The following is a 14,788-nucleotide window of genomic DNA, read 5'->3' as shown; positions in this document are numbered from 1 at the left end:
GCCTAACGTATGAAACTATAACCTCTCTGTACATCAGTTTGAAAATAAAAATTTTAAAAATTAGAGAATAATATTCAAGTTACAAATACTGTTACTAGGAAAGTTTTCAAGTGGCAAAACAAAAAATAAACCTAAAATGTAACCAAAAAATGTTAGTACCATAGCCATGATTTATAATATTTCTTTGGATTCCTGTATTAGTCACTGTGCCCTCATTTGATCCTTTTTTTTCAATAACTAGTAACCTTTAATACCCAGTCATTGGATTTCAGAATTTTAAAAGCAGCATATTATAAATCAAGAAAAACATTTGTTGGTGATCATTCCTAAAGTATGCTTGTTTTCATTATCGGTGTTATGGTCAGCTTTTCTATAGAGTTACCCTGTAGGAAAGTAGTTCCCATTACAGGTACAGAGGTTTTTAGGAAATAGCTACCACCGGTTTCTTGGATTAGGATAGATAGGTATTTTATGATATAAAAATCCCCTTTCCGGAGCTGGGAATATGGCCTAGTGGCAAGAGTGCTTGCCTTGTATACATGAAGCCCTGGGTTTGATTCCTCAGCACCACATATATAGAAAACAGCTAGAAGTGGCACTGTGGCTCAAGTGGCAGAGTGCTAGCCTTGAGCAAAAAGGAGCCAGGGACAGTGCTCAGGCCCTGAGTTCAAGGCCCAAGACAGGCCCCAAAAAAAAAAAATCCCCTTTCCATTCCTTTTGCTAGTAGTAAAAAAATAGGCAGTTTTAAATTGCTCTAAGTAGCTTTCCCTCTTGCTTCTCTTTTGCAAAAGACTGGATAGAATAAGGAACCCAAAAGTTTGCATTTTTGCTTTTATCTCTGAGATACATAGTTATTTGATGGGTCAGTTAGTCAGCTGCTCTTTTCCTCTTCTGTTCTCAAGTCCAGTGTTCAAGGGAGTTGGGAGTATACATTGGCCAATTAAGTACATTTTAGCCATAAGTTACCTCATCCTGTCTATGATTCCAGGTTTCTTGGAAGACCAAGAAATTTTATGTCCCTGTGGTACTGGAGTTTGAACTTAGGGCCTAGAGCTTGGTAGGCAGGCACTTGAACCATTTCCCCAACCTCTTTACACTTTAGTTATTTTTAGAATGTGTGTTTTTTGCCCCTGGCCATTCTCAGACTTTGATCCTTCTACCCAACTTCCCTTGTAAGTAGTGCATACTACCATGCTTGATTTATTTGTTGAGATGGGGCCTAGCTAAGCTTTTGCATGGGCTGACCTTGCACCATAGCCCTCCCAATTTCTTCCTCCAAAGTCCATGCTATTACAGATATTAGCCATTGTATCTATTACAGGGCTGTAATTTTTAATGAATGATCCTTTTCAAGTTACTTCTGGGCTTACTTATTTGTACTAGGATTTAAACTCAGGGCCTTGAACTTGCTAGGTAGCGCTATTCCATTTGAGCCATATCCCAGGCATAGCTCTGGGGCTTTTAAATTATAAATGCCAAATACAGATAATTGAACATTCTGGGGGGTTTTTTGTTTTGTTTTGTTTGGTTTGTTTTTTTTTTGGCCAGTCCTGGGGCTTGGACTCAGGGCCTGAGCACTGTCCCTGGCTTCTTTTTGCTCAAGGCTAATACTCTGCCACTTGAGCCACAGTGCCACTTCTGGCCATTTTCTGTATATGTGGTGCTGGGGAATTGAACCCAGGGCCTCATGTATACGAGGCAAGCACTCTTGCCACTAGGCCATATCCCCAGCCCTAATTGAAGATTCTGATTCATCTTATCTGAGTAGACTTTTTTTTTTAAGGCAAGCAGAATTGGTCATGCAGATGTTAGTTCAGCAGCATTTGTCTAGCCTGCACAAAATGCTATGTTCAATCCACCTGGCAAAAGCAACCAAAATTAGTCTCAATAATAAGGCACGAAGATTTGTCATGTAGGTCATATAAAATTTGTCTGGCATCCCAAGAGGCTATGGAAGGATATTAATGTTACAGATTAACCATTTTAGAACCTTTCTAAAGTATCTTAAAATATGAACAGGTTTCTACCCTACTTAAAGTTCTTCTGTGTCTCCTCTTGTTCTCAGGATAGAGTTTATATGTATTAGCGTGTTTTTCTGTGATGGGTTTGCAAAGCCTGTCATCAGAACATCCCAATCAAAACCTCTCACTCGGGGCTGGGGATATGGCCTAGTGGCAAGAGAGCTTGCCTCGTATACATGAGGCCCTGGGTTCGATTCCCCAGCACCACATATATAGAAAACGGCTAGAAGTGGCGCTGTAGCTCAAGTGGCAGAGTGCTAGCCTTGAGCAAAAGGAAGCCAGGGACAGTGTTCAGGCCCTGAGTCCAAGGCCCAGGACTGGCCAAAAAAAAAAAAAAACCTCTCACTCGGCTTTCTTCTTGGCACTGCTGGCACTTGAGCCACCCCTTCAGTTCTGGCTTTTGCTGCTAAATTGGAGATAATAGTATCTCAGATTGTCCAGGCTAGCTTCAAGCCATGATCCATGATCCTTAGATCTAGTAGCTAGGATTACAGGTTTGTGAGCCACTAGCACCTGGCTCAAGTGATGGTCATTCAGCTGGTGATCCCTTTAAAAAAAAAAAAAAAAAAAGGATTCGATTATATCATTCCCTTTTAAAATTCTTAAGAAATAATAGCTTTCCCATTGCTTCTAAAATAAAACCTGTAGTTCTTTTGTGGTCTACAAGGTCCTAAATAACCTAAACCCTACTAACCTCTAACTTCTACCTCCAACTCTGTTTTATTCCTCATTCAAGTTTGTGAATACATTTTTAAGATCTGTTACTATTTTCTCTGCTCGAAAGATTTGGCCTCAAAACTTGACATACAACTGAAAATGGAAAGCAATGTTACATATCTCCTTAGAAGTCCTCTCTGGCCACTGTCTTTAGATGCTTTCTGTGCCTTTTCCTAGTCACACTCAGTTCATAGGAACTTATCACTAACTTAATTTCTTTGTTGCCTAATTCAGTTTAAAGGAGAAAAATACGTTTGTTGTCTTGCTTGTTTTTATTCTTTAGGAAATAAACTTATGAAAAGCAAGACTAGGCGTTGTTGTTTTGTTTTGTAGTTCTGAGAGTGAACCTAGAAACTGGCACATACTAGGCTCTCCCACTCAGCTGCATCCCCAGCTGCCAAGCCCTAATTTGTCCTGTCCGCAACTGCGTTTTTAGCTAGAACACGGCCTAAACATAATAATCAGTAAATATTTGGTAAATAGATGTGTAAATGAACAAACTTCTAATATCAAATCTTTGGCCAGTGATAAGTATTGTATGTATTATTTTCCTCATGAAAATAAGTTCTTTGCAAATCATAATCTGTAAAATAAGACATGATTTTTATGAAACAGTTTTCCTTTGGAAATTTTTTTCTCATATTTCCCTTCTCCTTCACCAGCAAACGTAGTATCTCTTATCATATCTTCCTTAGCCCAAAATAATTTCCTCAAGAAATATTCCAACAAAGAATAGGAATCTTTCTGCAAATATAAACTTACTTAGAAAATCAGTTTGACATTGATTATGTTTGAAAGCAATAGATATAGAAGTGATGACTGTTCCAAGATTTCATTTAAAAGAACACAGTGTACTTCAGAACTCTTTGGTCTGTAATTGCCAAATAAAGATTTGTGGAAATGTTAAACTTTTTTTCATTTTTACTACTTTTGTAGCACTTCATGAATATAAAATGTTCATTTAATTGAGCTTTAGAAAGTGAGTTTTCACTTTGAGGTGACTGTGGCAGTTAGAGGAGCTGGATTTGAGGGGAGACTGACTGCTCTGCCCAGGTTCCAGAGGCCAGTCCTGCAGCCTGTTGTGGGAGACTCTCGACTCTTACTTCTCTCTGTCACTACAGAAACTGTGGACTGCAGAATTAGAGCTTCAACTACAAACTTGGTGATTTAAAGCTTGCAATGATTCTTCTTTCTTCCCTATTTCCCCGTCATCATTTATAGAGTGACAACCAAAAAATACTTATGATCTCTTAAATAGGCCAATACTGTTGCTCTATACTTTGTTAACATGACAGAATAGATTTCTTTAATTTAGTTTACCATATCCACAATTTCCTTTTATAATATATACTAAAGCAGAACAACAACTGAATGTTTTGTGCTTCATGGAAGTTATCACCTAATAAAAGTAACATAGTCCCATAAGCCCTGGATTCAATACCTAATATAGGCCTCCCAAAAAAGTACTCGTTTTTAATACTAATATTCCTTAGGTAGTAAGTATTCTGTCAAAAATTCTCCCACTGTATTTTAGTTCTTTAATGATCTATGAAGTCTATTTTGTTCACTTAGTTTACAATATATGTACTGATTATTTATATAACATATAAGTACTCTGTAATTAAAGTTAAAAATAAGATATTATATATAATCTCCCCTTTTTCTCCCCTTTTGTCATTAGAATGTAATTCACTTGGATATTTACATATATAGTCCCCTCTCTATATAACATGTGATATGATGTGAAGACATAAATCTTATATTCAGCTAGGTGCCAGTGGCTCACACCTATAATCCTAGCTATTCAGGAGGCTGAGATCTCAGGATCATGGTTCGAAGCCAGCCTGGGCAGGAAAGTCAGTGAGATTCTTACTTCCACTTAACCACCTAAAAGCTGGAACTGGAGTTGTGGCTCAAGTGATAGAGTGCTATCCTTGAGCAAAAAGACTCAGGGACAGCGCCCAGGCCATGAATTCAACCCCCAGGCCTGGCACAAAAACAAGTAAAACATATATTCATTTACTTAATAAACGTGCATTGAGGGATTGGAGTTGGAGCTCAGCTCAGTGGGAAATGTCTTGCCTAGCACACACAAGCCCCTTTTACTGCAGAAACCTAAAAAATCAAAACTAAGCAAAACATCTTTATTGCATAGCCTTTATTAGGTCCTCAAGATATAAAGATAGAAATAATCCTTGCCTTCTAGGAGCACACAATCTAGTCTCCAGGAAGACAGATAAACAATTATTTCAATGGGGATCATTATGATGAGGTTCATAGAAGACATTCTGAAATATGGAGATGAAAATTCATACCTCTGCAGAGTAGGTGTTTGAAAAGGTCAGGGTAAAGCTATACAGTGTGATAATAGTTGAATTGTGTAATTCTTTATTCCTAAAGAATTGCAGAAAAGTATTACCAGCAAAGGACTAGAAAGTGTGGCTGATGTAAGCCTGAAAGAACATGCTTCACTCACTCACCACAGTGGTCCTCCTGATCTCAGCTTCCCAAATAGCTAGGATTACAAGAGCCATCAGTGCCTGGCTTAATTTTAAGAAATCTCTTTTACAAACTGAATTACACAGTCTTCTAGAATGTGGTCTCCCTATTCTCTTGCAGCATCCCTTTCACATTCTTTGATAGCACCTAATGTACCTCCTTAAAACTTAGCTTCCAAGGAGCACTGTGAAAACCACTGCAGAACATAATATAGTAAGATCTTTGGAGTTGTTTTTATATATTTTAGCCAAAGCTAATGGTGTTCCGTCGTTTTCTTTTTTCCTTTACCTCAATAGGGAACATTTAAAAACATTTAGCTATACCTAATGGTGAACTGAGCTTCACATATTTGTTTTGAATTATATTCATTTTATTAGCTTTAAAGACATTGAAATTATATATAATCGAATGCTAAAGTATTGCTTTTTGTGATTCTTATATTTTTTGTTTTCAAGACCGGTTGGAGGGTGACAGATCAGAAGGCTCTGGTCAGGAGAATGAAAATGAGGATGAAGAATAATCAGCTTTTTTTTGGCAAGCACTTAGATGTTCTGAAATTTGTATGAGACATTTATTATATTTTTTTCTTTACAGAACTTTAGTGCAATTTTAAGGCTGTGGTTTTTTTGGAGTTTTTCCCTTTGGGGGGATAACCTACCATTGGTTTGGAATGACCGTGTGCATGAATTTGGGAGAGTGTGTAAACAAGACTAGCAAAATGTTTTTAAAACTTTTTGTCATGTATGAGGAGTGCTAGAAAAGACAAAGTGCAATATTTTCCCTAACCTTCAGATGTGGGAGCTTGGATCAATGTTGAAAAGTAATTTTCATTATAGTGGAAATGTTGGTTCAAATAAATTTCTACACTTGCCATTTGCATGTCTGTTGCTTTCTAATTAAAGATATTTGTTGTTTTAAGATATCCTAAATCTGACTTTTTATTGAATGCCTCACTATTTTGGTCCACATTTTCCAATCTTTTCTTTAACAAAAGAAGACTATATTCTGTTGTTTTCCAGAATATTGAATCATCTTTTCCATGTTGCTTTCTGTTTCATAACATCATATACAATGATTTTATTCAGTTCTCTTTCGAAAGTACTTTATCTTCATTTCTTATTAGTGGTCATCATTTCTCATCACATCTCAATCAGTGAGCATCATATTTAATTCACATCTTAGTATCTACTTCAGAAGGTACTCGCTTCTGCTCTGCTTCTCTCCACGTTCCACATGTCAATGAAAGTCAGTAATGATACAGTCTTTAATTGCTTAACTCTAGTGTCCACCTCCACTCATGCCAGGCTTGTATATGATGAGTCTTATAGTTTATGACCTGAAAATGGCCCAGCCTACCTGTTTTCATTCTGCTTCTATCTTTCCCTCAATCGAATTTTATGCTCACGGAGGTATGTTATTTGCCCTCAAATTATATGACCACATCTCTTCAATCCATTTCAAAATAATTTTCTATTTTTATTCTGTATTTTTTGTTTTTTTCATTCTCCCTTTCTTTCTCTTTCCTTCTTTTTTTTCTTTTCCTTTTTTCAATGCTAGGGATTAAATCCAGGGCTTCATACATGGTAGGCCAGCGCTCTACCACTGAACCATCCCTACCCTTCTTTCTTCTCATCATCCGTGGTCCCTAAAGTCTCTTTTAGAAGGCAGACTTGCCAGAGAAAGTACAGTTAATTTCCTGCTTCCTGATCCCTTGAAGGCAAAAATTCAGGCTTAGCACAATGGTGTGTCCAGCACCATCTAGTGTGGTGGCTCACTCTTGCTTGCTCTTACCCTCCCTCCTTTCTTTCCTTTTCCCTGTCCCAATTTGCTTTTATATATTACTGGGATGATTTATGCATTGTCCTTGTATACGAGGCAAGCACTCTTGCCAATAGGCCATATTCCCAGCCTCATTGTCCTTTAAAAAGGAGATGCCTTTGATTATCCCGTTAGTATTTGGCAACTGTCTCATTTGTAAAGGACAGCAACCAACCTGAGCAGTTGGAAAAAAAATTGAACTGCATATTTGAAATCATCATTGAACTCATTTTGAAACAACCATCTAGAGCTGCCAGAATCATAACACTGCCACAGAAAGGAAAGCATTTGAGTTATTAACAGAGCCATAGATGCATATGGTACCTCACCTATCACCATCACACCAGCCTTAAACTCCAGCTTTCAACCATGTTCTGAAGGGCAAATAGTTCACCCTCCGTGGTTGCATGGTTGGTAGATAAGAGTGCAGTGCCAGTACGAATCTGATAGTCTATGTAGTCAGTTTTCTCAGCCCCCTCTCTTATGATGATTTTAGTGTTTTTGGTATAATAGTTGTCCTTTGTTATAGAAAGTAATACATCCCTTTTGGTTTAATTAGCAAGTAGTTTACATGTTCCTGTTATTTTCAGAAATATAAATATTCTAGAGAAGGAACAAAGCCAAATACTAAGAGTATGATATAATCTACTCTACCTGTGCCAAGAACAATCTTGCAGCTTCAGTAGAAGCTGCTTGTTCCAGTAGCGCTTCTCTTCCCCTGTATGGGATCTTCTTCCCACAAGATGGCTGCAAACCCAAGAATGCCTACTGTTGACAAAAAATAGCTTAGTGTTGTGCATAGAAGGTAGCTCTTTAGTTCGCTTCATACGCTCAACTGGACTTTTAATTTCTAGCTCCTATTCTAGACAGAGGCACATACATATCCATGGTAGAAAACTGCTAAATGGCCAAAAGGGGTAAAGGAATCAAGAGCTTTAGTTCCATGAGGTAAGTGTGTAATTTTTCTGGAAAGTACAAAGGTCTTGGTATCTGGCTCCCAATTAGTTATGAACCATGCTCAAGCCATCTGATTCCTTTGGGTTTCTGTTTCCTCCTCTCTGAAGTGGCAAGGGGATCATATTTGACCCCACCCACTACCACAAGCTGTTAGGACTACTACAACACACAATGTGATCTTATGGCTATAACAGTATGCCATAGAAAGGTGTTGGGAATTTGAGGAATCAGACTACTGCTACTGAAGGACTCACTAAAGTCAAGGAGTAACTGACAGGAAATGTAATAGGAAAAAATCAAAACTGTCCATCTGGTACAGAATACTGATTGTGTGTGTGTGTGTGTGTGCGTGCGTGTGCGCGCGCATGTTAAGGGGCAGGAAATTGAGAACTTGTGTTCTGCTCATTTTTTAAAACCTAAAACCTCTAAATTTTTAGTTTGTCAAAAGGAATTGGGACTCCCACCCATACCAATTCTGTAGACAATTATGGTGTCACTACTTAGGAGTATAACAACCCAGATAAGTAGTCTGGGAGGCAGCAAAGAGAACATTTTACAGAGGCAGAATTAACAAGTCTTGCCTGATTTGGTGTGTGGCGGGGTGGGGAGGTGCAGGGAACAGACCTCCAAAACTTAGGTTACTGGAACCTAGGGCTTACCTATTCAAAAAAAGGAAGCTGACTTCAGTGATAGTAGGTTGAGGAGGTTAGGTAAAAGTGTGGGTTTTTCTGCCCTGGTTGTGTCTCCATGTTATAATCCACCACTCACCCTCTGACTTTGATTATGGGATGGAAAATAAGATTCTCTTGATTAGTTGATAAATGACAGACCAGAAATGCTCATTAATACTCCTCTGAAAACTTTGGGCTTAGAATATTTTACATGTATGATGCAAACCAGTCATTTAACAAAACCTCATGAATTTCATTGACTTGGGGGAATTTATGAGCCTGGTATAGCATGTATGGCTATAACAAGTAACTTTAAGATAGAAACACCCAATTGTGCAATAAATCTGCCCTTAATCTTTATTAGCTCATAGACTGAAGATAGGAATGTGGCTGCAGAAAAGGGAGAGGTGCCCAGAAACACCCACAGACCACTAGTCCAAGTACAAATTCACAATTTTTACAACTATACAAATACCAAATACATTTAATCAGGTAAACAAAATGGCACTAGATATTTATAAATATTGATTTGTAATAATTCCAGACTTTTTACCTTCGAAAAACATCCAAAAACTCGGTTAAATATGTTTTCAGGGTTCGCTTATGTTTTGTTCTTTTGAAGTGTGGGCTTGAGCCACTTCTGCCTCTCCATCACATCCCCATCGCTCATTGGCAGATCCGCTTGCAGGCACACAGGCTACCTGCCTCGCTCGGCATGATCTTGCCCTTCAGCCTGCGATCCTCCAGGATTGCCTTTTTCCTCTGGGAGGACTGACTACCCTGTAATTTGTGCTGTTTCAAAATGGTGTCAAAAAGTCAAAAACAGAAATGGCTACTAATGCTTAAGCGGCTAGTACATCTGTGGAAAATGCTTTCAGAGGGAAATGAATACAGCTTTGTGTGTGATGTTCTAAAAATAACAGACCAAAATTGTGCTCTTTGTAATATTGTACAGATTTGAGTTTGTGCTCTGCTTTCTTTCCAACAAAGCCATCACTTTCCTTCGTGGCCTGTTCTACTAACAAAAGACTTATCCTGGAACTGTTAAGTGGCTCCTTGCTTCTCTCAGGCCCATATGCAAGACCAGAGTTGACCTCTGAACTCACTTTGAGACCTTTGACAACTTCATTTGGTCCTCCTGGGATGCTTTTATGTCTCCTCTACTTGAAGCATAAGGGCAGCACTAGAATTCTGCTTCTTGTTGTCATTTGTGGCTGGTTACAGCCACATTTCTGTGTCAGGTGAAGGCTGATTTCCCCTTTCTCTCCCACGGGCTTCCTCTGGTACTCTGCATATGTACACTGCAGGTAGTGGGGTTTATCCTGTTTTTGCCCTCAGACTCCTGGAAGGCTTTGTGGTTCTGTGACCCAAGAGCCACAGCCAGTCACTGTCACTGCTGGGCACTGAGTGTGAGCATGGAGGAAAAGACATTCTAACAGGAAGGTTCATTTCATGCTTGGCCAGACCTCATGTATCCCACTGCTACCCAGCCTGTCCTCTCTCCTTTCTACTACCTTCCCTTCCTTACCATATTCTGTTTCCCAGAACTCTTTCTGTGTTGCTCAGCAAATGACAATTCCATGGCAACAACTCTCAACACTTCTAATCTAGGATAACACTTCTTGCTACAGAGATCTTTGTAAAATAGTAGTGACTCTACCCCCTCACAGTTCCGCTGAGAATAAAAGCCACAAGCTCATTTCTACCTGCACCCCAGGTACTGTGCTGTATGCTCGCAGATTCTTTCTATATTCCAGTCACCCCACAAAGGAGGCCTCCTGAATTCCTATGCAGGAATACTAAGTAACTTGCCCCTGAACACCCAGCTACAAAGCAACAGCATAGAGTTTGAACTCTGAACAGCCATACTCAGATGGCACTGTTTCCTCTACATTGTATCGGCACACAGCAGCTCTGTGAAAGAGAATAAAGAACATAAGCACCAGCTGGCCGTTGTCGCAAATCACCTGTAGTGGTGATTTGCTTATGATAGTACATCTGAGTACAGGCAGTGCCTACGAACCTGGACGGGGGAGGGTCACACAGTAGAAGACTAGGCAGGTAGGTTACACTTGCCAGGGCTGAGAAGTACGGTCATGGCTCAGTTCAAAGTAAGAGCTTTTGACCAAGGGCCAACAAGCCTTTTTTGCTCTTCACAGCCATGCTGCTGCCACCTAGTGTGTAAGGTCCTGAGTTCCAGTCTTGGTGCCTGGCCAGGGAAAAGGCTGAGCTGCGTGCTCTGTAGTGAGGAACCCAGTGCAGCCCCCATAGCGGCTATCTGGAGCATGGCACAGGAACAGGGTCATGGCAAAATCTCTGTAAAAGAAGCAGAGATGGGCAACAGCCCTAAAAGCAGTCCTGTACAAAGCAAGACAGGAATATTTCAGCACATGAATGGCCAAATGTCCCACCTGCTACTGTCCCTGGGACCTTCTGGAGGTCTCAGGCCTGCCACTGCACCTAGGTTTAGTTGGGGGTACTGTGCTCTCTGCACCAAAGGCAGGTTGTCCTCCAAAGACCACAGGGACTGCAGGAAATGTGGGATTCCCCCCACCCCACAACATATCTCTCTCGAGCTCAGCTACACAAATGTTAAGGCCTAAATATGCAAAATGTGGTTCTGGCTACCACACATCCTCCATGACTCAGCTCATACTGTCACCTATTCCACAGGACTGCCTAATTGTAAAAGCCCACCTCCTCTGGAGCCACTGTTCTTTCTATAGCCACTACCTGACTTCACAGTCAGTATCTCTCAGGCATCTCTCCCTAAGTTAGAATGAAAACACGTTAATTTTTATTTGCCCCTAGTGCCTAGCCTGGGGCACTGCCCACAGCAGACAGACCACTTCTGGTAGATGAATAAATGAACGGACCTCAGTAAGAAAAGGGAAACAGGGAAATGCAATATTTTTAGTTGGTGTAAATGCTGTTATATCACAGCTAGTCTGGGATCAGCTAATGAGGCTTCGGAGGCCTCAGAATTCTCTCCCCAGAGTTTAGCCCATGGAATGGGGCATTCTCCAACCCTTTTGTACCATGCCAATGCGCTATGCTCAAAAAACAGTGACCATCCCACCAGTAAAGGTCTCTGCCTCTGCCACAATCCACCTCTGTGCATATTCAGTCCATTCAGAACCTGGACAAGTGCCTTCAAAAGATAAAGATACATTAGATATATATAATAATTCACCCTCACACCTAGGATTGCTCCCTCCATTGAGAGCAGTCTGACATGCACAGCAGCCCCAGAAGCCACAGGCAAACTCCTGCTCCCAGCCCTATCCGGAACCCGTGGCAGGCCTTGGCACACAATAGGTGTTAAGTGGATGACAATGGCACCAGACCCCAGGCCTCATGCAGACAGGAACACACACCAAAATGATGCTGCCTCCCTAGGGGTCAGCCAGCACCCAGAGAAACCCCCTACCAAGTCATCAACTTTCTAGAATAGCCACCTAAAGGCAGACAGCCACTTCTCCTTAGAATTCTAACCAAGGCGGGAGTCCCGGATTTTGCCTATGTAACCAGCCAGGATGAAGGGCCACCTGGGAACAGATTCAATGGCTTCCTTAGATACCTCAGCAACTACTCTAAGCCCAAACTTCAACTGCTGTTCTGAGAAGGAAGGGGAGAGGCCTCAGTGTACAAATCCCCCACTCTAGGGTGGCACCCTCTTCCTCCACTCACACATCTCAAGTCTCAGTAGCTGACATCCAATCAAGACTGGGCTCTAGATGCAGTCACGTGGCACAAGGACATGACCAAGGCCCTGGTGGGCTAACAACACTTCATAAGGCCACTGGGAACACCCTCAAAAATAAACAAATGCTCATCCAGGGGCCCACTTCTCCTTTTTTTCCCATCTCCAGATAATTTACACATTCAGAAAACCTCAAAGAAGATGCGAGCTAGAAATGATCTTAGAGACCACTTAGTCCAACTCCACACTTTCTTCCCTCATTTTGTAAATGGCCTGGAGAGGTGACCGGATGTCCCAAATAATACATACAAAGGCTGAGCCAAGCCAAGAGTTCAGGTTGCTCATACCAGGTCTGTCTTCTGCCCTCAGGTTACAGTCATAGTGAACTATTGCTCCTGAGCTCCCCTGTGGAACTGAGGCTAGCTATTTTTACTGGTCACTCAAAAAACTTCTTCATACAACCTATCCACTGAGACTTGCCTTTGTAAAGGATTCCCTCTAGTAACAGTAAGACTAATATATCCTGGGAATTTTTTTAAAATTCCAATCATGAAACTTCTGGTCCCTGACCCTCTTGTTTTTGATAGTGGTTTCTCCCTTTTTTTGAAATAGCAAAGAATCTGTGGATGAGGAGGTGGGCAGGGTGGGCCCTGTCCTGGGAAGCCTGTGAGCTACCCTGGTGATGAGATGCCCATCAGCAGTGGGTATTGTAGCCAGGACAGGAGGGGCAGAAAGTCTCTCTGGGGTGCTCTGCTTCTGCGTGCTCTCTGTGGACTATTTTGTCCAGTGTGGATGGCCTCACACTGCTCGTGTTAACCATGAGTCCCAGGAATGACCTTGCAGCATCAAGTGTCATGCTGTCCCGTGAGGCGCAGCAAGGAGGGTTTGCCTCAGGTGATGGTGCATGGCTGGTCTCGCAGGATATAAGGTTGAGAAGAAGAGGAAATGATCTGTCTGTTTTCCTTCCAAACCCCTGGTCTCTAGGCCTCTTGTACAATGCAACTCTCCAAACATCACAAGCACACTGCCATCTGCTTTTCCTATGTGCTTCAGATGCCTCTGGTTCCAACCCTAGGATTCAGACACGGCCCAAGGATCTCCCACCAGGCACTGCGGTCCTCCTGTGACTGCACACTGGATGTTTGGCCCTCTGTGGGTAGTGATGTGTTCCAAGACCCCAGCACAAGCAGAAGTGGGAATCCCTCCACAGGCCATCCAGCTTCAGCCCTGGTCCGCCCCTGAGGCCCTTATCTCTCCTCTGCAGCTAGAATGTTCCCTTCTTCGATGCTCTGCAGCTGCAGCCTCTGGCTCGCAAGAGTTCTGCTGCCTCGGCGGCCCCCAAAGCCAGCCCCGGGGACGTTTCGTGCTGTGAACAAGACCCCTGGCAATGCCTCCTCCCCAAATAAGTTGATCTTGGCTTCAGCCTCAATGGCTTTGGCCAAGCTGGCTGCATAACTGTCCAAGGACTTGTGTACTTCAGCTTTCACATGAAGAATAGAGTTCCTGGCAGCCTCTAGGGAAGAAAGCAGAAAGAAGGTTAGTGGAGGAGCCAGCACCCATGGGTATCTCAGGGCAGGAAAAACGGCTCCTGTAACTCGCTGTCCCAGAGAGGGCAAGTGAGCTGAGGTGATGGGTGCGGATTTGACGTCAGATTCCCCAGGTTTAAATCATTGACTTCCCCACTAACCACCCAGGAAATGCTAGTAATTCTATTTAATCTATTTTAATTTCCTCATCTCTAAAGACAAAGAGATCTCTTACTTCACAGTTATTGTGATAACTTGCTGGGCTCGGGTCGCCTCCCCTGGCGCGGGGGTCAGGCTCTACTCTAATCGCTCCCTTTCTCACCCTCTCCCCTGGTCACCCGACCTGCAGGTAAGGCCAGAGTGGAGTGGGGGGCTCAGGAAAGACCTCAGGTGCATGCGGCCGTACGAGATCGCTTTACCTCTCTCCTTACCCGTGAAGAAAGCCAGGCGTACGCGGATCTCGGAGACGCTTCAAGAGCAAATCTGATTTAATAAGGGAGTGGCTAGCAGTCGATATAGTAGGGGGCGACGAGAGAAGGGGTGGTTGATCAGAGAGCTGGCGATAGGCTGGCGAGCTTGTCATAGGACCCCCTCGTGAGCTAACGTCACTTGCTTAGCACCACCCCAGGGGCGAAAAGCCCGTGAGACTGGGGGGCACATGGGCTGGCGAGAAAGTCGGGGGGCTGGTTGCAAAGCCAGTTCTTCTGGTTCTGGACCCAGAGAATTGTGGCCTGCTTCCGCATTCCCCCAGGGCTGGGGGAAGGGCGGTGTCTCTCCATTGCCCTTTCCCCTCAAGGCCAAAGCTGAACCCCAACAATAACTGAATGGAGTCCCTCAAGACACTTAGGTCTGGCCCTTAAGACATGTATTTCTATT

At 42.3% G+C, this 14,788-nt stretch overlaps 2 protein-coding genes across 10 annotated transcripts in view; one reads left to right on the top strand and one right to left on the bottom strand.

Moving 5' to 3' along the window:
* Nucleotides 1-6,159, top strand: part of Dcaf6 (DDB1 and CUL4 associated factor 6) — a 109,354-nt gene extending 103,195 nt beyond the window's left edge. For all 9 annotated transcript variants that reach the window (XM_048357946.1, XM_048357944.1, XM_048357951.1 and 6 more), the window contains one exon: nucleotides 5,693-6,159. In XM_048357946.1, the coding sequence (XP_048213903.1) occupies nucleotides 5,693-5,757 (65 nt within the window). In that variant the 3' untranslated portion in view covers nucleotides 5,758-6,159. The remainder of the gene's footprint in view (nucleotides 1-5,692) is intronic.
* Nucleotides 6,160-9,014: 2,855 nt separating this feature from the next.
* The window catches only part of Gpr161 (G protein-coupled receptor 161), a 40,738-nt gene continuing 34,964 nt past the window's right edge, over nucleotides 9,015-14,788 (bottom strand). The window contains exon 6 of the mRNA XM_048357355.1: nucleotides 9,015-13,899. Within this exon, the coding sequence (XP_048213312.1) occupies nucleotides 13,634-13,899 (266 nt within the window). The 3' untranslated portion in view covers nucleotides 9,015-13,633. The remainder of the gene's footprint in view (nucleotides 13,900-14,788) is intronic.

Source organism: Perognathus longimembris, chromosome 11 (genome assembly GCF_023159225.1).
Source record: "Perognathus longimembris pacificus isolate PPM17 chromosome 11, ASM2315922v1, whole genome shotgun sequence".
Taxonomy (NCBI): Eukaryota; Metazoa; Chordata; class Mammalia; order Rodentia; family Heteromyidae; genus Perognathus; species Perognathus longimembris.
Note: the sequence above shows the minus strand (reverse complement) of the source record. Positions and strands in the feature narration are given on the sequence as shown.